Source organism: Cervus canadensis, chromosome 8 (assembly GCF_019320065.1).
Source record: "Cervus canadensis isolate Bull #8, Minnesota chromosome 8, ASM1932006v1, whole genome shotgun sequence".
Lineage (NCBI taxonomy): Eukaryota > Metazoa > Chordata > Mammalia > Artiodactyla > Cervidae > Cervus > Cervus canadensis.
In genome coordinates, this window is record NC_057393.1 from 25,985,313 (window position 1) to 26,008,483 (window position 23,171).

A 23,171-nucleotide genomic window follows, 5' to 3' on the forward strand; every position below is an offset into this window, starting at 1 on the left:
GGGCATATGTTGGGGTGACTTGAAAGCATCTGTGACACAAATCCAACAGAACAACCTTTGCCTGTGACCGGGTTTAGGGCATGTGTAATTTTTTAAGGCAGGATGTCAACTCTAGAACATTTTGTGAGCCATTCTGAGTGCCAAGAGCACCGGTGATATTCTGACGTCATTAGTCCAGGGTGATACTGGGTGTTTCATTTCCTGCTTTGGAATTCTTTCCGTCACAAGACCTCGGTGTCTCCCAGGCCCACAGCCAAAAAGTTGGAGCGAGAGTGAGACTCATGCACGCCCACAAGGACTGCAGCTCTCATCTGCCAAATGGAGAGTATGTGGACTTGAAGTGCTTTCTTCCTTCTCATCTCTCTCACCAGAAAGATATGCAGGGTACCAATCTGTAGCCACAGCATCAGTGATGGGGCGGCGGCCTTGAACCTCAGCACCAGCATCAGCACCAATAACCTGGAGGTCAAACTGGGGCAAAGGTCATCGAGCTGGGAGGCACAGGGTCTCCCTAAACATCTCTGGACATTAACACTGAGATTTCTAGAGAATCACTAGACGCTATGGGCTAGAGGAGTCATAAAATGATTGTCAGAAATGATTCTGTCTCCACGTTTATTTGGAACCTTAAAGAAAATGAAGAGAGACTGACTGCCCCACCAAAAGAAGTGCAGAATCACGACAGGCTTAGGAATTCTGGGTGGTGAAGGGATGGACTGCAAGGCTCAGCAACTTAGCCCGTAATCAAAGGCAGCGGGGTTGTTCTGAAAATAGAGATTCAAGAAGCCCAGGAAGGTGTTCTTATCGGTGAGAAGAGAACAGACTGTGGGATCCTGCTTCATGGCTGCAATCCAGAGCCGGAGCGTGGGGGTGTGGTTCACACAGCTGCAGAACAGGAGAGAAGCATTAGCCATTCTGAAGGTGAAGGGGGACGCAAGTCACTTTTTAGACTACAAGCTACGAGAGATGGGTTTATTGGGGCAACAGAGCTATCTTAGTTACTCCTATCAACTGAGCACAGTCACTGACTGGAGGAAAATCTGATTCTTGAAATGGCCATGTGTTTTTAGAATCACCAAAGTTGTTGTTTTTAACCCTGCAGTTAAAATAACTTGTGGACTGAGTGCTCTGGGGAAATAAGGTGTCTGTTTTTCAGTTTACCAACAAAAAGACACATTCTTCAGCCATTCTCAGATTTTACTTTTGGGGGATTGGGGGAAAAAAAGTTTCCAAAAACACATTTTTAAAGAAATGAGTAAAACAATCATGAAACCTTGAAATAATGGAGCTGACTGGGCCCTTTCAGGGACTGATCAGGACGTGTAGGTCTCAGATCTGTAGTGACTTGCCCAGACGGTAAACTTGTTAATGGAAAATCCAGGAGGAGAGGGTTCCTAATGTGTGGTTCAAGTTCTGTCCCCAGGGGAGACAGGTTTTGGCAAGGTTTATGTTCTGACATGGTTTAAAATATCCAAGTCTGTGACATCTGACCTGCCCTAAATGAGGAGCTCATAAGATGAACCCTGGGTAAACTCAAGCGTGTGCATTATAAAAGTCCCAACACTGGAATGGTCCGGCACCCGCCATGTGACCGGCTGGTGTGAGAGCAAAGCCAGCCCAAGTTTGAGTTCTCCTGTGAGTGTCATGGGAACAAAGAACACGTCTGTCTGGGGCCCCTGTGTGGTCTCCCTCAGTCAACAGGGCAATTGCTTCTACTTCAAGCATCCCTACACTCGTGAGGTGTGTGGCTGGCCATTTTGTTTATTATCTAACATTAAGCATACATTACTTTAAAAATCATTTGTTTTTTAAGGGTATGTCTATCTGGGGAAAGATTCCTCTGGTAACTAAGGTGTCCCGTAAGGGATGTGGGGTCCACTGGGGGACACAGCAGGACCAGGCGGAGGGCCACCGAGGGAGCTGCAGACTAGCCACCAAAACCCTGTGACTGAGACCGTCCACCTGCTTCTGCATTCACCACTGGCTATGCCGGATGGGTGGGGAGGACAGCCAGCAGGCTCTGAAACACGAGGGAGGCTTTTGGATGCAGTCTTAGCAGCAGAAACATGCATAAAGTGTGTGTCTGCCGTTAGTGGCATAAGCGCACAGGTGCATTTTGAACAAGGAAGCACACAGTTTAAAACTCTACATTCCACATTCACATGAAACATGTCCAGAGGAGGACAGATGGCACAGAGATCATTGGAAGCTCTGCTACCCAGTGCGACCCTAGGAATCTATGACCATACAGCTTAATGTCTTACTCGGCTATTCCATATACATCCAGCCGCTCAAACCAGGGCCAAAAGAGGTAATCAATCATGGATATACAATCTCCGCCAAAGAAGACGGTGTTCTGATAGCCAAGAATCTGGAAGTTTAAACAGAGCAAAAGCAAGTTAATTAACCCATCTGCTAATGTATTTATAGGCACTAAATAAAAAAATCAAATTAATTCCCAAAGAAGGAGACCCAAGGCTTGGAGTCGTCTTCCATTTGGTTAGGTGAATGCTTCTTCCCTTTTTCTGAGGTTTCCTCCAGCTCCTTTAGGGTTTGTTCTCCAGGCCACACTTAGCCCCGCCCTCCTTTCAACCCTTGAGTACCCCAGCGGCTCACCTGATTGGAGGATTTGGAAGAACAGCCCCACCTCTCTCAGCTACTCCTTGTTCTAAGCTTTCTAGGGCTCAGCCCCTGGAGAGGGGGCCCTGCCTCTTGACCAGTACTGCCCATTACTGGGAGGGAGGGGCCACATAAGGAACCTCACTTGTTGTGGTCATGCTCCCCCCACCCATTCTCCAGGATCCAGTTTATCTGTAATAAAGGGGACACCATAGTCTCCACATGTCTCCTCTTTAGCCTTATTTTTCAGCCAATTCAAAACTAAGGCAAGGAAGAGCAGGGCTATCTGATGAGCTCTTTCAAATCCCAATACTGTATTTCTATCATATTTTCCTTTTTTATTTGAGCTTTTTGAACTTCATATGTGTTGGCCAATCAACATTATCAAATTTTTACATTAAAACAAAAGTTCTCATTCCCAAATGGGACAAATCAACACAGATAGATGAACCCTCAAGAAAGCAAACTCTTGACAGAGAGCTAGCCAAAGACAGTGGTGGCGGGGGGAGTGGGGACGGGGAGGTACTTGAAAATTTAAAAAGCAATAGTACTTAACAGAGGTTATTGTTGGGCCAGTTCTTCCCATTGAGAAAAGTATGATGCCAATTATCTAGTTAAGTCAAACAAAAGACTCTCTTTGACACACATAACTCATAATCAATTAAATACTTCCCTGTAGCAAAAGATCTAGATCCCTATATCCTTTATCTAGATTCCTATATCCTTTATCTGGGCTTCCCAGGTGGCGCTAGTGGTAAAGAATCCACCTGCCAATGCAGGAGATGAAACAGACGTGATTTCAATCCCTGAGTCAGGAAGATCCCCTGGAGTAGGGAATGGCAACCCACTTCAGTATTCCTGCCTGGAAAATTCTATGGACAGAGGAGCCTGGCGTGCTGCAGTCTGTGGGGCCGCAAAGAGTTGGATACGACTGAGCAATTGAGCCCATGTCCTTTACCTAGATTTCAAACTTCCTCTCTCTCAGGCTTGATTCTTCATCCTTCAGGCCAGCTTGTTGCTTCTATGAGGTAGTCTAGGGGTGGAGTTAAGAATGAACTCTGGGGCTGGCAGACCTGGTCCTCACCTGGCCTCTCATTCAACATGAAACCCAGACAACTTACTCAGCTTCTCCTCTAAGCCTCAGTGCTCTCATTTGTATAATGGTGGTAATGTTAGTGTCCACATTAGAGGTTATGGTAAGGAATGATAGAATCATGCACGAATAAACGTGAGCTCTCATGATGAAAAATTACAGAGACCCCCAGAGGTTACATCTACAGCAAGCAAATCCTTCACCACCACCCTTCTCAGAGGAGAAAGCAAATCTTGGTACCCTAAAGTCTATGTCTTCATTATCTCCCAGCATGGCATAGGCGAGTACCCCTGACTAACCTGAAATAATTGTAGGTGGCATCATTTTGTTTGAAGAAAGTGAAAGTGAAGTCACTCAGTCCTGTCTGACTCTTTGCGATCCCATGGACTGTAGCCTACCAGGCTCTTCCATCCTTGGGATTCTCCAGGCAAGAGTACTGGAGTGGGTTGCCATTTCCTTCTCCATTGTTTGAAGAAGACGGTACTAAACGGCAGAGCCTGGCCAATGAATATTTAAAAGAGGCTATTTTCGATCACATGTAGTAAGACCTGATTTACAAGGAAAAGGAACAATCCAGTTTTTATGAATTCCAGAAAGCCCTAAACCTTCTTTATGTTCAGAATCAGATAATAATTACCCAGACATTTATCACTGGCTTTGAAATGTATATGTCCAGCTTATTATTGGCCTTCATGGCATAAATCAGAATGAATTTAAACTGACTGACTCAGGAACTTTTATATAACTCTTCTGCTTGACAGAGCAGAGATGCTCTTGAGAAAGTCCTTATCAAAACAGACCATATATGGACATTTATTAGAACCCATGATAAGTCCTTTGTTAAGGTGATGAGATATTTTGAAAATGAATAGCTGCTTAGTAATTGATGTTTATTTAGTATATTTTAAAACCTTTCATTTATTCAAAGTAAGAGTATGTCTTTGAATACATATGATCATATAGATGCAATGAAGTTTTAACAGAATGGTACACTTATTCATTCAGACATTAGGAATCATCGAAATTGCTTTACTTCTATTTATCAAGGAAGTCTGTCCTCTGCTTTTTGGGAATATCTTTGTAAAACTACCCTCAGCCGTGTAAACACTCATAGGGACTTCCCTGGCTGTCCAATGGTTAGATTCCACACTTCCACTGTAAGGGGCACGGGTTCAATTCCTGGTCAGGGAACTTAAGATCCTGCATGCCCATGCAGTTTAGTAAAAAAAAAAAAAATTAAAGAAAAAAAAGTGAGTCTTTTAAAAAAAAGCACTCATAATGTAATTCAACCTTTATCAAGGTATTTATTACAATAAAAAGTCAAGATAAGTATATGAATGAAATTGATGTCTTCTGCCAGCCTCTCCCCTGCCCCTGTGATACATTTACACATTCCCTCAGACTTTCTTAAATCCAAATGTGACATCAAAATTCCTTGGAGTTCTTGATACAGCTGCAGATTCCTGAGCCCTGCCTCAAAAAGGCATTTCTCCACTAGATTTCATACAAAGCAAGTCTAAACATCCCAGTAGAAAAGCAGTCTTCCTATAAACCAAAGTCCCGGCTTCTCTACAGACACATCACAGTGACCCGGGGGCACATCCTGGCCAGGCCTCTTTGGAAGCTCATTACCATCTTTGGGACCTTCAGCAGGAGAGCTCCCTTCTCCGCAAACCTGAGACATTCCAGACATGTAAAATGACTTGTCCCCTGAGAATCACAAAACTTCAGTACTGGAAGGGCCCCGGAATTCATCTAGTATAACTCCCGTTCCATTTTTCCATTTATTTATACCATGCTCACTAGACAAAGGATTGGAGGTGCAGTGTACAAAAATGTGTACACTAAAATATTAAATATGAGAAATCATAACACACTAAGAAAGGGAAAAATAAAAGTTAGAACATAAGGTCAAAATAAGGAAGGAAAATGGTCTCAGGCTATCAAGCCAAGGCTCCTGCAGAGTTCCTTAATAAATAAAGCTTTGAATTTGACTTGAGTTTCCTGGCAGTTCAAGCAGAGAGGAAAGCATGCTGGTGAGCTGATTCTTGTCTCCTGTGTGGAAGAGACTCTCGCTTATAGAGAAGGAAACTCCATCCCAGGGAAGTAAGAGGGCTCTCTGGTTAGTGCCAGAACCAAGACAAAGACACCATTCTCCTAAGTCCCAGACTAGTGTCAACCCTGTGTCAGCTTCAAATATGTATGTTTGAGAACTGTAATCACAGAGGCTTTCCCAAGTCTCTTGTGAATTCTTTGTCTGTTCTTTAAACTTAAGTATTAGCAACAAGCTCAGAATCAGCAAACCCTGAAAGCCTCTTTCCTTCTGCCAAGGGCTGGCCCAGCTTTGAGAGTCCTGTGAGGACTCCCCCGACCCCCGCCTTGCAATCTTCTTTTTCATTCTCTCTCAATCAGACAACTAACTGACCGAGAGGTGAGATACAATTATGGCAAAAGAGCTTTTCAAAATTCTCTCCTTCCTGTCTCATTCTGGATAAGACGGTCTTCAGGAAACTTGACTTAAAATAGTTCTTCTGTATCCTCAGTTTAAACTGAGTCCCTTTTGTTGGTGTTCAGTCCCTCAGTTGTGTCCATCTGTTTGCAACCCCACGGACTGCAGCACGCCAGCTTCCCTGTCCTTCACTATCTCCTGGAGTTTGCTCAAACTAATGTCCACTGAGTCGATGATGCCACCCACCCATCTCATCCTCTCGCCACCTTCTCCTCTTGCCCTCAATCTTTCCCAGCATCAGAGTCTTTTCCAATGAGTCGGCTCTTTGCATCAGGTGGCCAAAGTATTGGAGCTTCAGCTTCATCAGTCTTTCCAATGGATATTCAGGGCTGATTTCCTTTAGGATTAACTGGTTTTATCTCCTTGCTGTCCAAGGGACTCTCAAGAGTCTTCTCCAGCACCACAGTTCTAAAGCATCAATTCTTTGGCACTCAGTCTTTTTTATGGCCAACTCCCACATCTTGACAAATTTAGGACAGTCAGAAGTAAAATAAACTGACAGTCTTAATTTCCTATGTCTTATCTTTCCTAAATGTTCTGTCATCAGGACAGGAAGCTGCAGCTTTGCCTCCACCCACTGAGCAGTGGCTACGTTAATAGCCAATGTCTTAAAAAACAAAACAAAACAAAACTCTGTTTTGCTGTATTTCTGTCACCCACCGGTCACATATAGTGATCATGGTTATCCTTAATGTTGAACAACTTTTCTCACAATGGACTCATTCTCAGAAACACTGCCCTTCAAGATGGCCTTCTTAGAAAAGATACTTCCCACCAAGGCCCTAGCCATTCTCAGAAGGCCACACAAGGCCTGGGGAAGAAACTGGGCCTCTAGCTTCAAGCCCTGGGACTTCCTTAATGTATTAACACATCTTTTGTTCAGATTAAGACGTGAGCTATTTTAGGAAAAAGCCATTTGACATTCTGGAATAGTAGAAAATGCTATTTTTTAAATTTCTCTGTTCTCCAGGTCACTGAAAAATGACTACAGATCCTTCTCTTGCTTCTGGATGTGACTCGGAAAAAGGAATGAGCATGCAAATAAACAGGGAGAGACTGGTTGGTGACAGGTGAGTACTCTGTTTCCACCTCTGAATTTGAACCCTGGAAGGGGTGCTTATCTGCCTCGAAGGCCTCTCGGGCTCCCCCAGGCGGACAAAAAGAGGTTCCCTCTAGAGCGCACGTAGAAGGAACGAGCGCGCTGGGCTCCCCCGAGTGGCCATCGTGGTGAGGCGCACTGGCCAAGGCTCTGCAGCCACGAGGTTCACCAAGGAGGAAAAGGAAATCTGCAAAATTTTTTGTGAGGGGCAAGATTATAAAGAGAAGCCCAGACTTCCTCAAACCAGACATCCTAAGAATCTTCAGTCTCCAGTCTTGGGCGCTCAAGTGCAGCGTCAATAACTGCACTTGTGGTCCTAATGCACCACCTGCCCTGCACACAGAGACGTCTCCTGGCTCTAACCAGGACAGCATGCTGGCTCTGACCTGGCTGGAGGAGGAAGTGGTTTTTCTTGATGGAAACAGTTCTTATGAAGCAGAACCAGCCCCCTCCTATAAAATACGCAAAGCCACCTGCTGTTACATCAGCAATGCAGACCCTAACCAGAAGCTGAAATACTCAATCCACTTCAGGGCAGATATCTTTTGAGTTCATACAAGATAAGGGGAGATTCTCAAGATTTCAAATTTCAGGTGTCTGCTCCACTGACATACTATAGCTAAGGCTGCGCTAATGAAGATTAACGGATTCCCTTTAAAACAAACCAAGGATACAGAACAAACTTAGAGTATAGATAAAACCCACTTCTCTGGAAAGAAGCCTGAGAAGCAGGGTCTGTGCCGAACACATCCCTCCTGTTGGTCACCACTTACAACCAGGAGTTCTCCTGTGAAGATTCAGAATGCAACCTGTCAACATTTGGTAGGTGATCAAAGGACCACCCTGAAAATTCTATCCTGGAATTCCTTTCATAGGTTTAATTCTTCTTGTTGCAATATATTTGTAAGATAATAGGGGTGGAAAGCTAGTGAGGCAAGGCTTGACAAGTCAAATATCTTTAAAGTGATGGGTGGTAGATGAAAATATAAAAGCATATTATCAAATTTCTGAAGGGGGGAGAGGATTTCCTATATACAAAAGCAGTGGAAGAAATCACAACAGGAAAGATAGCACAATATTTTTAATGTTAAATTTCTATGTTACAAAAATGACAAAAAGTTAAAGCAAAACAATGTATCTTAAAAACAGGCCAATATCCTTTACATATAAAGTACTCTTAAAAAAATTAACAAGGAAAATCAGGAAGATCTTGACAAACAGATGGGTAGCAGACCATTTTCACAAATAAAACACAAAGAAATGGAATACTTTGGAGAAAATATACCACCTCACTATCAGTCAAAGAAATATACATTAAAGCAACTATGAGAAGCGACTGTTTTAAATGAAATCTCCCGACAGTGAAAAGGGATTGGTTCAAAGGGCAATTTTCCACACACGGAGGGTAGTGGGTATACAGCACAAGTCTTGGGGGAAGCAATTTAGCAACATCCAGCTCTAGCTTCTAAACTGGTCATACCCTTTGATCCGGCAAATCTGTTCCTGGAAGTTTGGCCTAAAGACATATTTTAAAACAGAGATCAGGCTTTTTATGCAAAGGAGCTGCTGTTTCTGGGAGGCATGATTAACAATGATAAGCAACTGAAACAATCTAAATAACCCTAATGAGTGTGCTGGATACATAACTCTGGCTTATGCATATGGCAAATTATGCAGAATGAAAAGTGATTTTTTCCATCTTTAATAATTACACATGTAATAGAGAAAACTGTTCTCATTATTTTAAAAAAAAATTTCAAACATAGAAAGCAGTATAGAAGGCAAAGGCTCTCCCTTCCTATCCTTGCTCTTAACCACTTTTCTTTCCCACCCCCGGGGCTAATCCCCTTCCAGTAGTAGGCACCAGCAGCAGTCTGATGTGCTTCTCTCCAGACATTTTTCTAGGCATTTATTTACATGTGTGCATATAACCTCAGATATGCAGATGATAACACCACCATAACGTGAAGAGGAACTAAAGAGCCTCTTGATGAAGGTGAAAAAAAGAGTGGAAAAGCTGGTTTAAAATTCAACATTCAAAAAACTAAGATCATGGCATCCAGTTCCATAACTTCATGGCAAATAGATGGGGAAAAAATGGAAACGGTGACAGACTTTATTTTCTTGGGCCCCAAAATCACTGTGGATGGTGACTGCAGCCATGAACTTAAAAGATATTTGCTCCTTGGAAGAAACGCTATGACAAACCTAGATAGCATATTAAAAAGGAGAGAGAGACATCACTTTGGTGACAAAGGTCCGTCTAGTCAAACCTATGGTTTTTCCAGTAGTCATGTACGGATGTGAGTTGGAACATAAAGAAGGCTGAGCACTGAAGAATTGATGCTTTAGAATTGTGGTGCTGGAGAAGATTCTTGAGAGTCCCTTGGACAGCAAAGAGATAAAACCAGTCAATCTTAAAAGAAATCAACCCTGAATATTCATTGGAAGGATGGTGCCAAAGCTCCAATGCTTTGGCCACCTGATGCCAAGAGTCGACTCATTGGAAAAGACCCTAATGCTGGGAAAGATTGAAGGCAGGAGGAGAAGAGGGTGACAGAGGATGAGATGGTTGGATGGCATCACTGATTCAATGGACACGAGTTTGAGCAAACTCCAGGAGATGGTGAAGGACAGGGAAGTCCAGCCTCTGCAGTCCATGGGGTCGCAAAGAGTCAGACACAACTAAGCAACTGAACAACAAAAAATGAATCTCAAAGAACTATAAAAATAACATGGAAAAATGAAGCTATATAACAAGCACAAATAAACCTTCAATTTTGATAATACTTGTTTGAAAGAAAAATGTAAAAGTCAAACAGGGCATTTATTTAAAAAGAAGAAAACGTTAGAGTATAAGGCTGCCAACTTAAACTGACCTGTTTGCTTGCAGATAACATGGAATATTATACACTGGTCTCTTGAATTGCTTATCACTCAAGACAACTCATAGATATTTAAAATATTTTCAACTCACAGAAAATTCTGATTGTACAAAATCATGGAGAAAAAATTGTACACATCATCTCTATTAACAGAGAGAAAACATCTCTATTAGAATTATTCTGACAAGTTTCAATTTCACTAGAATCTCCAAGAGTCAATATACTGGTATCAAGAGGAATGTATCAAATAATTCAAGCCCAGGGGGCATCTTTCAGATTCTGATATTACCTATGTTGTAGTTATAATTCCTACTAACATTCTATGGGACAAAAACCAATTCAAATCTGGAACAATATTGCATACTCAGTGGTCCTTAATTAGCCCTGGCTAGCCCTTAACTAGCCAGAATTTCACTGATGCTACTTATTACATCTGAGAGGGTCATTAACAAGATTAAATAAGAGGACGTATGCAAAGCAACTTTAGCATCATGCCCAGCACAAAAATACAGGTTCACTTCCCTAGAAGAACCCAAACAAAGGAACTGTGCCTCCATTGTAATATTGTACATCTACTTAGCAATCTGTAATTTTCAAAGTTCATCCATCATTCAAATGCAGAGTAGGAAGGAGATAGGTCAATGTATGTTTCCAATTATCTTTGAATTTAAAAGATTTTGTTTCAAGGCTCCTTTCCCTAGCCCAGCATTTAACTTGTAAAAAGGTAACCAGACATGATAAAATCAGTTCAGCTAATCTTTGAAAATAAAGACCATAAAAATTCTCTATGGGCAAAAGCTATCAAACTTCTTTTTGAAAGCAAGGTCCCCCTCCCTCTTCAAATTCAAGCTTATTAGATGTCTTGTTAAACACAGTGTTGAAAGCAGGGCTGGTCTGGCTGAAGCAGGGTCTAAAACCACCACCAGACCTCCTCTCACTGGGCGGTCCCTCTGCAAAACTTGTGAACACACCTTTTAAGACTCTTTCATTCTATGAATGTGGAAACGAAGGCACAGAGACGTCCAGAACCTTCATCAAGGTTCTGGAATCCCATAAAGCCAAGCCTAGGATCCAAGACTCTTTCCACCTCATCCTACTTGCCTCCTCAGAGTTAAGACCGCAGTCTGTGTTCTCAGGACCAAAGGCTGACATTTCTTACACATGATGCTGAATCCATAAATGCTGAAACTATATAAATCTAAAACAGGCAGCTGTAACTGTAAATAAATTTAACAGCTTCCACTTCACAAAAGTCAGATGGAAGAATATTAGTAATCAGCCTTCTTTTAAGGGGATAGAAATAGCGTTCCCTGGCTGCCAAAGGATTACAACCCACCCATAGGGGAATTTATCAGTTTCTAGAACAAAGATAAAGGAAGTCAAAGGACCACCTTCCAGAATATAAGAGAGGTACAGGGTAAGTAGCCCTATTACTGCTAGATACATGGAAGATCTAGTAACAGAGATTGCTCCTTGATTACCCATAGACACTTTCCCCTTCTTCTTCTTCTTTTTTTTTTTTTTTAACATTTATTTATTTGGCTGCTCAGGTCTTAGTTGTGGCATGTGAGATATTTTTTGCTGTGGCATGTGGGATCTAGTTCCCTGACCAGGGATAGAACCTGAGCCATCTGTATTGGGAGCATGGAGTTTTAGCCACTGGACCACCAAGGAAGTTTGTCCCCCTTCTTTCTTAATCACAGAACTCTGATTTTATGCAAGGTGGCCCCAGCTAAGAGATTAAATTTCCCAGCCTCCCCTGCAGATACTTACAACTCAATGACTAAGTTCTGGTCAATGAAATTTAAGTAATCATTGGACAGAACTTCTAGGAAAGCCTTTAAAGGAGGATGGCCTTTTGCCAGTTTTTTCCTTTCTGTTGTCCTTTCTATAATCTGGAACTTGGATGTGATAGCTGAAGTTCCAGCCGCTATTTTGTTATTTTGAGGATGTAAGCCTCGCACTGAAAATGACAGAACAGGAAGAGAGAAAAAAGCCTCAGTCCCTGGTAACCTCATAAAGAAGCCATCAAAACGGCCCTATACTACTGTACCTCTAAGTTTATGTGCATGTGTGTGAAAGAATAAATCCTTATAATTTTTTTAATCAATACTAGAAGCCAAACACAACCCCTAACCAATATTGACCTTGGACTCAGAAGCAGAAGCTACAGAATCTGTGCAGAGATAGGTCAGGAATGTGGTGATTCTGGGAAAGGAACAAGTTCATCACATGCCCTCCCCTACCCCTAGCCAGATTTTCAAGAAAAATTCCAGAGGAGGTTAGTGGAGCTCAAGTACCCCCAAGTCAGATGACTAGTAGTTGAACTTACCAAAGTCGGACAGGAAAAGTATATAAGTCTGTGAAAGCGGTGGGTGTCAGGGTGACCAGGGTGTGGACCTGCATCACTTTATCCACCACATCTGGCCAGGAGAGGGCCCCATTTTTACCTCTTCCAGGTTGCAGAACTCCTGACGCAGGGCCAGCTTCAGATCAGCGCAGTCTCTCCCGCATCTCAATGCTACCAGACACTCCTTGGTCAAATGCGGGACCTGATCAGAGGACACAGGTTCTGAGCAGAGAAGGCGGAGGGCACTCCGCGCTCCTGCTTCGCCTGACAATGCAGCCAGAGCTCTGTCCCCCTGCCAACAGCGCCACCTGACGGCGACCTCTGTGGTTTCAGGAATCCACGTGTCACAGCACACTGGTGAACAAGGTTACTTGTTCAGCTATTTCCATACTGTGCCATCTTAGGTGGGGCATTTACCTTCTTTAAGCCTCAGTGTTCTCATCTGAAGAATGGACACAAGAATAGTACCCACCTTAAAGGGCAGTGGTGAGGATTAAACAGATTAACCTTTATAAAATAGTTAGAACAGTGCTTGGCACATCACTAGTGCTCCATAGACACCAGTCACTAATATCATTGAGTCATTTTGGTTTCTTTTAAAAAAAAACTATCATAAAGTTTCTCCATAACATTCTCTCCCAATATCAACAGTTGTCCCCTTTTCTCTCTTCTTCACATTTCCTGGACAGTTGGCACTCTTGTTCCCCATAAAGGGCAATCTCCTTCTGTGCATTACCTTTTTCACACCCCGATATTTTTTTCACCTGAGACCTTGGAAATAGTTCCTTCAAAGTATTTTCACTCTTTCAATATTCCTTGTCTCAAGTTACACAATCATAACTGCCATAATCATAACTCTTGAGGCTGCTAGTTCCACTAGAAAAGTAGCTATTGGCAAAGACTTTAACCTTTAATATCAGAGGTCACAGCTTTACTATAATTCCACACCAGTTATCCTCCTAAGGCACACACAGGTATTAAAACAAATCAATTTCACCAATGATTTGACTTTTAAAATGGATTGGAGTTTGAGAAAGACATACAAAGTAAAATAGAGTGTTAAGTGTTTTTGTTTTTGTTTTTAAATGGATATACCTTATAGAATAGTTCCAATAACATCTTTTGGCGAGCTCGCTCATAAGGGTCATATGGGTACAGCTTCCTTCCAGGATAAGCATCATCCAGGTACTCACAAGCGATGACAGATTCATAGATCAGTTGACATTTGCTGTTCTCCAGGACAGGAATTTGGCCAAAAGGATGTTTTGTAAAGTACCATTCAGGCTTGTTTCTCAGGTTAATGTTGATAACTTCATGTCTTATAAAGCAAAGGGAAAACAGGACAGAACAGAAACGAGAGGATTAGGCAGACACTCATCTTTTTTTTTTTCCAAAGTGCACAAAGACCCCATGTGAGATCTTAGTTTCTAGACCAGGGATCAAACCTGTGCCCCATGTAGTACAAGTACACAGTCTTAACCATTGGACTGCCAGGGAAATCCCCAGACACTCATCTTAAAAGCAGAAACAATCAATCTATAAAATTAAAACTTGCAACAAGTTTTTTAAATTGAGGTTTGTACAAAGAAAAGTGCATAACAACATCATTCTTCTTTTCAGCATTAGGATGTGTTCGATGTTTTCTATGCCTTATCCCATTTGATCTCCATGATTCCCATGAAGTGAACTGGGGAATCATGATGAGGTGCAAACAAGGGAAGGCAAAGAAATCATTTAACACATCCCTTCTGAGAAATAAGGCTCCTTGTGGTTCAATCTCTTGCCCAATATCAACCACCAGGAGGTAGCAGAGCCAAGATGGGAGGCCAGGCAGTCTGACTCAGAGCTCACAAGCTTAACCACGGCACCACAGATTTTAGTACATTTTAAAATCTGAAAGTACAAATCTGATATCTGGAGACATTTTTTCGTTTGCCACAACTGGAGAGAGAGCAATCTACAGGCATCTAATGGGCAGAGGCCAGGGACGCTGCAAGATATCCAACAACACACAGGACAGCTCCTCCCCCTCACCAAACACACACAGCCAAGAACCATCTGCCCCAAATGTCGGCAGTGCTGAGGGTGAGAAACCCCGCCCTAAAGAAGGATTTCCATCAATTCTCAAGCTGCCACGTCATCACTGTAGGTAAACATCAGTCTATTGTTATTTTTCTTTTTTCTTTTTTAAAAAGTAAACTTTGGGCCAACTAGAATTGAGCAAGAGGGAATAACCTGGAAAAAAGCCATAGACACTCCAGAGAGCAGAATTATATAATTTTTTTTAAAAGCCTCTGTAATAGTCTCTGCATCTCTATAACACAAAACTCTGAAGTCATCCCCTAATGATACACATTGGAGGCTGGAGTAACACTTTAGCTTTGAGCTGGCTCCCTGCAGCCTCCCCCATTCCAGTAAAGTTGCCCTGCCTTCAAAATCCAGACCTTTGCAGGAGCTAGTCTTGAAAAATTCCTTCTATGACCGGTGTGCACCCATTTTTCAGGTGTGTGGGAAACCTCTTGATAGCAGTCCTTTCTATTTCTTTGTTTGGAACTATTTGTTCATTCATTCAAAATATAGTTTTAAGTGCCTATTATTGGCCAGGTTCTCTTCTAGCCCATGAATAAGAAAGACAAAGTCCCTGCCTTCAGGAACATACATTTGTGTGTGCATGAGAGAGAGAGAGACTGTGTGAGAGTGTGTGTGTGAGTGTGGGTGTGGGTGTTGGGGGAGGGGGAGGGGCGATAGAAGTGAGGCTGGGGAGTGTGGAGGAAAAACAGATAAGTAAGGAAACGTTGTTAGTGCAATAAACGGAACAGAACTGACCTGAATATACCTGGGGTGGGATCTGGGCTGCATTTCATAGAGCTGTCAGAGAAGGCCTCCGTAGCCTCCGCGGTCCCCTCTTTCACAAACTTTAGGGAAGAAACCCAGCTCACCAGAGCCATCATTTCAGTTTACTCCGAGTGGTCCTAACAGTTTCCTGCAGAGACCTGATTCTGCATTTCAGGATGGCCCACTCAAGAACCCACCTGCCCTCTGCTAACCGTTTACTGACTTCGTCTCAGAAGAAAGTCACAGAGAGCCTGTGACACCTAAGCGGGGCGCCCCATATGGTGAACGTTTCCGAGCGCCTATGGGGCCTCCCGCCGCTCACCTGATGCCTTTGGCCCGGAGGACCAGGCGCGTCCTGTGCGCGTAGGGACAGAACCTCATGCTGTAGAGGCGGATTACGCCTTCAGGGACCGGCCCTGGGGGGCAGCTCCCTGCGGGTGGAGGGGGGTACGGGGAGGCGGATTAGCCCTGTGTGGAGAGGGGCTCACGCGCCTTCCCAGGAGGACCCCACGAGAGTCGCGGGCCTCCGCCTCCCGGGCCCCAGAGAGGACACTTTATTTATTTATTTATTTTGCACGTGGCTTTTTTGTGGAGGAACCGCGATCCTCCTCGCCGCCGCACTGGTCTGCGAGTCGAGGACCGTCAACCGCCTCTCCAGAGTCAACATCCAGCCACCCGGCACCCCCAGCCCGCGGGCAACTGTCAAGAGGACTCACCTTTCCCCAAGGTCCTGGTCGCGTCGTCAGTCATGCTCTCCCGGCGTCTGCGCAACGACCAACGCTCACAGTCTTTGCCGTGAGGCTTGCTGCCGCCGGCGCAGGGTCCAAGGACAGCAGGGTTCCGGCGCGCCCCGCTGGCCCCAAATGCAACTTTGGAGCAACAGGGCCCTGGCGGGGTCGTAAGGAAGTGATCCAGGACGGCAGCTAAGATAATTCAACCTGAGGAGACAGAGCCCCAGATTCAGAAACCAGCGTAGCAGGAGTGGGAAAAACAAACCAACCTGAGAAGTAGCCCTTGCTTTGAACTCACAACATCCTGCGCGGCTTTTTCTCTGCATCAAGAATCTGTGAAGAACAGGCATGTGAATTCCACTTATTCCAAGGGAGTTTAATACAAATTGACCAGGCTGACACTAATGTTTTCTTTCCCATTTGAAGCCCTCCCTCCTGGCCATACTCTGTACATGAGTGTACTTTATCTTAAAATAAGGCAAAGGGTTTCCCTGGTGGCTCAGTGGGACAGGACTTGGATCTCTGATCAGGGAAGATTCCATATGTCCAGAAGCAGCTGAGCCCATGCACCACAACTATTAAGCCTGTGCCCTAGAGCCTGGGAACCACATGCCATCCAACCATCTCATCCTTAAGTGTTAGCTCTTTATTATCATCTGCATCTCTCTCAAGCATAGGCCACATGGATGAGAAGCCCAGGCACAGCAACCAAAGAGTAACCCCTGCCGCTTGCCATCTATGCAGCAATGAAGACCCAGTACAGCCTAAATAAATTAATTCATTATAAAACAAGGCCAAACTTTTTCATCATCTAGCAGATAAGGAGAAAAACTTAGTGTTAAGATCTTGCACAGCCCTAAAGTGTCCCTTTAATTTTATGTCCTCACTATTTAGTTCCAGCCTTAATTTATGAGATTTTACTCATTACGAAAAACTGATAATGAATAGGAAACAAGATATCTGGAGGCAGAGACAAATCTGTGCGCGCTCTTCAACTCCCAGTATACATTTCAGAGCAGACCCTTTTTAATTACCAAGGACATACTGCCAACAGCCCAGCAATACAGAGGTCACTTGGATAGCTCTTCCATCTACATGAGATAAAGGGGGTAACTAGCCTTTGCTCTGACCCTAAATCACTGCAGATGGGGACTGCAGCCATGAAATTAAAAGACGCTTACTCCTTGGAAGGAAAGTTATGACTAAGCTAGACAGCATATAAAAAACAGAGACATTACTTTGTCAACAAAGGTCCATCTAGTCAAGGCTATGGTTTTTCCAGTAGTCATGTATGGATGTGAGAGTTGGACTATAAAGAAAGCTGAGCACAGAAGAATTGATGCTTTTGAACTGTGGTGTTGGAGAAAACTCTTGAGAGCCCCTTGGACTGGAAGATCAAAATAGTCAATCCTAAAGGAAATCAGTCCTGAATATTCATTGGAAGGACTGATGCTAAAGCTGAAACTCCAATACTTTGGCCACCTGATGTGAAGAGCTGACTCATTTGAAAAGACCCTGATGCTGGGAAAGATTGAGGGCAGGAGGAGAAAGGGATGACAGAGGATGAGATGGTTGGATGGCATCACCGTCTTAATGGACATGAGTTTGAGTAAACTCCGGGAGTTGGTGATGGACAGGGAGGCCTGGCATGCTGCAGTCCATGGGGTCGCAAAGAGTCATACATGACTGAGCGACTAACTGAAATGAACTGACTGGTGCATAAAAAAGAAACAGTCAACGTACCCATGTCATGTGAGAGCTTCTGGTAGACAATGAAATGACTCCTGATCAGGTAAATGTGACACTCGCATAAAGGAAGTATAGTATTTCAAATAGTTGACTTTCATATAAACAGATTCTAAAGGGAAAGGTCATATGAGGAATGTGAAACTCTCTAAACTCAAAGTAAATTATACTAACATGTATTTAATGCTTTATGTGTATTAACTCACTAAATCCTTAAAATAATCCTACAAGGGTTCTCTTCTTACCTCATTTAAAAAGACAAGTAAACTGAGGCTAGCAAGGTTAAGTCACTTGTCAAAAGCCTGATAACTAGTAAGAGGTGGAAGGAGGTTTATGAAGCCTGGAAGTTTGATTTCCAGGGCAAGTCACTCCATCTAGAACCTTAATCTATACCAGAGATGGGCAAACTTTTTCTGTTAAGGTCAAGACAGTAAACATTTTAGGCTTCTTAAGCCATCTTGTCTCAGCTACTCACCTCTATCCTCGTAAGGTGAAAATAGCCATAGATAATATGTAAATAAATGGGCATGGCTATGTTCCAATAAACCACTATTTATGAATAGTAAATTTGAATTTCATATACAGGTATATTTTAACAGACTATTTTTTAGAGCAGGTTCACAGCAAAATTTAGCAGAATATAGAAAAGTTTCCTACCAACCTATCCCCACACATGAACAGCCTCCCCATCAACATTCTGCATCAGGGTGGTACGCTTCTTATAATCAATGGATCTATATTGAAACATCATTATCACCCAAAGTCTATAGTTTACATTAGGACTCACTCTTGGAGAATTTCACGTAGTTTTCACATGTTACAAATTATACTTCTTCACTGAAATGTTTTCCCCTAACTATTCTTAGCTCTTGAACTGCAAAGAAATGAGCAGTGGGCTCGACTTGACCCACTGGCTTTAGTTTGCCCATCCCTGGTATACACTGATGATGACTGGATTAGCAACCAAACTGAGGATTCCATTTGAAAAGTAAAAGGTTCCTGGGTCCATCTTTCTACTACACTAGAAGAGAATGTATTTTCACATTGTGTCTCCTTATTCCCACCTTTTCAATAAAACCAACTCTGAGAGCTGGTAAATATTGTTTATTAAAAATACAGCTGACCCTTGAACAACTAGAGATTTCAGGGCACTAGTCCACCACTGTCAGCCCTTCACATCTGTGCTTCTACACCTGCAGATTCAACCAAACGCAGACCATGTAGTACTGTAGCATGTATTCAGTGAAAAAATCCATGTAAACATGGACCCTTGCAAATAAAACCCATGTTGTTCAAGAGTCAACTGTATACTTGTATTAATATATGGGAAGTAACGGGGTGAAGGGAGAAGGCAATGGCAGCCCACTCCAGTACTCTTGCCTGGAAAATCCCATGGATGGAGGAGCCTGGTAGGCTACAGTCCACTGGGTCGTGAAGAGTTGGACACAACTGAGCAACTTCACTGTCACTTTTCACTTTCATGCATTGGGGAAGGAAATGGCAACCCACTCCAGTGTTCTTGCCTAGAGAATCCCAGGGACAGAGGAACCTGGTGGGCTGCCGTCTATGGGGTCACACAGAGTCGGACACACTGAAGTGACTTTGCAGCAGCAGCAGCATGGGGTGAAGGACTATTTGATGTAGTCAGGGGAGAATGGACAAAGGGGTGGAATGTCTTTCCTCTGAAGGGAAGGAATATTATGTCAAGGTTCTCACTTGGCTCTGTATTCAAACCCTGACCTTGGCACTTAGGCAAGCTATCTAACCTCTTTGAGCTTCATCTTCCTCACCTGTAAAATGAGAACACTAAGTACCTACTTGATGGGTTTTGAGTATCAAATACAATTGTTCAGGTGGCTATCCTCAGTATAGTAAGAGTTTAGTCTACTTCAAAATTAATGATTAATCCTAGTGAATACAGACACATTTTTAATAGTATAGTACATTCTGATTTTATATCCAAAAAGATAAAATGCACTGCAATTGAGCTTTGCCTTGCACATCAGAATTAAAGTTCAACTCAGAATGCTTATTTCACCAGTTACCTATTTAACAACAATTGAATGGGCTGAATGCTTCAGGTTACATTTCAGTTTTTAATCTTACCATGGAACAATATGGTTACCCTAGAAAGATTTTAATTATGACATTTAAGTTTAATCCTATTTTCTCTTTGAGACTCAGTAATTACCGCTTGGAAATCCTCTTTGCAAATTTCCCTTGTTTGTTATTATATCATGTTTACACCTCTATTATACTGAGTCACTCAAGCAAGGAATAAATGGTAATTAGGCTACATTAAACCTACTCCAAATTGGTTTCCAGAGACCGGAAATATGATCGGATCTGTTTTGGAAATGTGGAGATCTTTAGTCCTGGGTAAAGAAGTCTTAAGCTTTCTAGGAAAAAAAAGTGCCACCACAGAAATAATCTTTTCACTCTATTTACATGAGTCTCTGTTTTGAGGAGAGGAAATGGGGTTTGCATTTTGCAATTTTTCAAAATTGTTTTGTCATACTAATCTTGGATAGGGGAAGAACTTGGAAGACATTCCTCTTAATATTTCAGAAGCTTGATTTACATGACAGATTATGTTACTGAGAGTTCCACTATTGTTCACCAAGTTCAAAGAGTTAGACAAGTGAGGAAAAAGGCTCTTTTACAAATGGGCCTAGATTTAGGACCTGTTTCCAAGAAGTTAGGATCATAAAGAATCTTGTATTCTAATGTCTCTGGGACATTAAATAAGATTACTAAAGTTGTCAGTGGGAGAAGCATCCTCTTTGCAATGGGGCGGGGTCAAAGGAGGCTTTCTAAGAACTTGATTCTCCTTTCATATCCCTATTTTATAACTTATGGGATCAAAGAAAAAATTAACAATTTTCCACTTGAATAAGCAATGGCAGATTTTCAAGATCCTAAAATAAGCCAAAATCAAACATTTGTAAAATCAAACAAAACACATTGGGTTTCGAAAAGGAATGTCAACACTTCTGATATAGCCCAGGCATAATAGCGGTGTGTCAAAAAGGTGGATACAGTCCTCTTCCAGCTTACTGTTTAAAACCTAACAGTTAATGAATGAAGAGTCTGGGGCAGAGGTATATTCTTACTTTCAGAATGATCTGAATGACTATAAGAGCTCAGACTGGATTTGAATCTCCTTTTCAGCATTTAACTAGCTGGGTGACCCTGGACGTATTGCAACTTTCTATGCCTTAGTGTTCTCATGTGTAATTCCGAGCCAATGGTGCCAATACATCGTGTGGTTTGGGGAGAATTAATTCAGACAGTAGATGACAAGGCTGTATTACTTAGGATCCCTCTATTACCTAGTAAGCATTCAACAATAGCTACTATTTTTATTATCTGAACTTAGCATGGAAGACCCATAGTTCTGACAAGACAGAACATTCCTGGGGACCAAATGCCCCCGACTGCCAGTGCCCTGTGCTGTGCTGTATTTAGTCGCTCGTAGTGTCCGATTGTGACCCCATGGACCTCACCAGGACCCCACCAGGCTCCTCTCTCCGTGGGCTTCTTCAGGCAAGAATACTGGAGTGGGTTGCCATGCCCTCCTCCAGGGGATCTTCCTAACCCAGGTCCCTACAATGTAGCTAAAATAGCGATGCCCAATGCAGGGCTGACAATCAGTGATATGGAGTCATCTTTATTTGTCTCAGTCAAATCAGAAAATGGACAACTTCCCCCCCCCCCTTTAAGTTAAAGGTATTCGCTTTAAAGACCTGTTTCTGATTCTCAGAATAGCTTTTTTTTTTTTTTTTTTAATGTTAAAATCTTTGATGAAACTTTGGTGAAGGCAGTTGGGCTTTCGTCCAGAAGTGTTAGGCAAAATTAAAACTCGGCAATCCCATTCTGGGTCCCCAAATTCGTGAAAAATCTCAAGATTCAGAATTGACCTTGAACCCCTCTCCCCTTCAAATGCTACGCAGGTCCCAGCAACCCACCCGGTGTAGGCAAAATGACAGACACCCCCAAAGCACCTCCCGGCGCGCGGCAGACGGAACCGGATATGGAGCGGAGTTGGGGGGCGGGGGGGGCGTCGCAGAGAGAGGCGGGGCCCAGGCGGAACCCGCCCCTTAGAACGCGACTCTATCCGCCAATTGGCCCCGGCGCCCAGAGCTTCACCAATCCTCCAAGCCTTTGGAAGCGCTCCAGCTGAGCGGTGCAATGCTGAGCTAATGGGCGGCTGCGTTACAGGCTCCTGGGTACCGGAATCTTGGATCCCAACGGGCCTGTGGCTGGCCAAAGTGGAAGCTGAATAGCGCCTGGTCGTGGCACCTCAGCGCCCGGGTCTACATCCGACTGAAGTCCGCCCGCAGCCGACCCGGGCTTGTTGGGTGGGGCAGGCGGACGGCAGCAGAGATGGGTCAGCCCGGAGCGTGGGCATTGGTGGTGGCGGAGGTGGGCGGCTGGAGACCTTTTGTGAAGTCAACCAGTTCGCTGCTGCCTCCTAGGGTGCGGCCCCCAGGTCGCCTGCATCACCATAGGGCGAAAGACCCATTTCATAGGTGTACTCCTGGGCCCACCCGGACCTACCGAATCGGAAATCCAGGGGTGAGCCTTAGGGGATTGCTAGGCGCTCTTACTTTTAAAAGAGTATTAGGGCAAGTCGAAAGCCCGCTCCCTAGTTCTGATGTAAGAGCCCTATACTGGGTATGTTCTCCAGCACTTTCCTCCAGCATCTTAAGACTTCAGTTAACCTCAGGACCTTAATTGAATCATCTGTAGAATGAAATGATGTTCTCCGACCTACTTTCTCACGGAGGCGATGTGATAATAGAAAGTGAATATTGAGAAGCCCAATGAGGTATGGAAGTGTATAAAGACATTAGTATTTCCGAATTACTCATCCAGCTTTAGAATGGATGTGGCCTTCTCAGCATTTAGTTATATACATGGAACACCTTTTGTGCTGGGCAGCATAGGATTTGGTAGGAAAGATTTTGAAAGGGTTAGTGATTGAAGCCTGAGAGAACCAATAGGAGACCACCTAGTCACCTGGCTTTGAGTTAATGTGGGTCTGGACTTCAGTGGCAACAGCAGTTATTACTGTTGTATGAAAGGCATGAAACCGTGTCAGACATGGAAATGAAAGAATGAGGAATTGAAAAGTTCTTAACTCAGAACCTAGAAGACAAACCTGAAAGGGCATCTCTTTGGAATGACAACACAGTATCCATGTGGAACTGTCCTGTGGGCAGTTAAAAAATCCAGATTGACTTCCAGCTCTCACTAGAGGTGATTTAGAAATTTTCCGCATGGAGTGTGATAGAACACTTA

The 23,171-nt window shown here is 43.3% G+C and overlaps 1 protein-coding gene across 1 annotated transcript; it reads right to left on the minus strand.

Annotated features, from left to right (window-relative positions):
* Nucleotides 1–599: 599 nt before the first annotated feature.
* GSTO2 (glutathione S-transferase omega 2) lies at nucleotides 600–21,918 on the minus strand. The gene is made up of 7 exons (XM_043476176.1): nucleotides 21,836–21,918; nucleotides 16,107–16,328; nucleotides 15,713–15,821; nucleotides 13,651–13,873; nucleotides 12,656–12,757; nucleotides 2,265–2,371; nucleotides 600–885 (listed from the first exon to the last, which is right to left on the minus strand). The coding sequence occupies exons 2-7, from the start codon at nucleotides 16,138–16,140 to the stop codon at nucleotides 726–728; spliced, it is 735 nt and encodes a 244-aa protein (XP_043332111.1). The 5' UTR covers nucleotides 16,141–16,328; nucleotides 21,836–21,918; the 3' UTR covers nucleotides 600–725.
* Nucleotides 21,919–23,171: the final 1,253 nt, after the last annotated feature.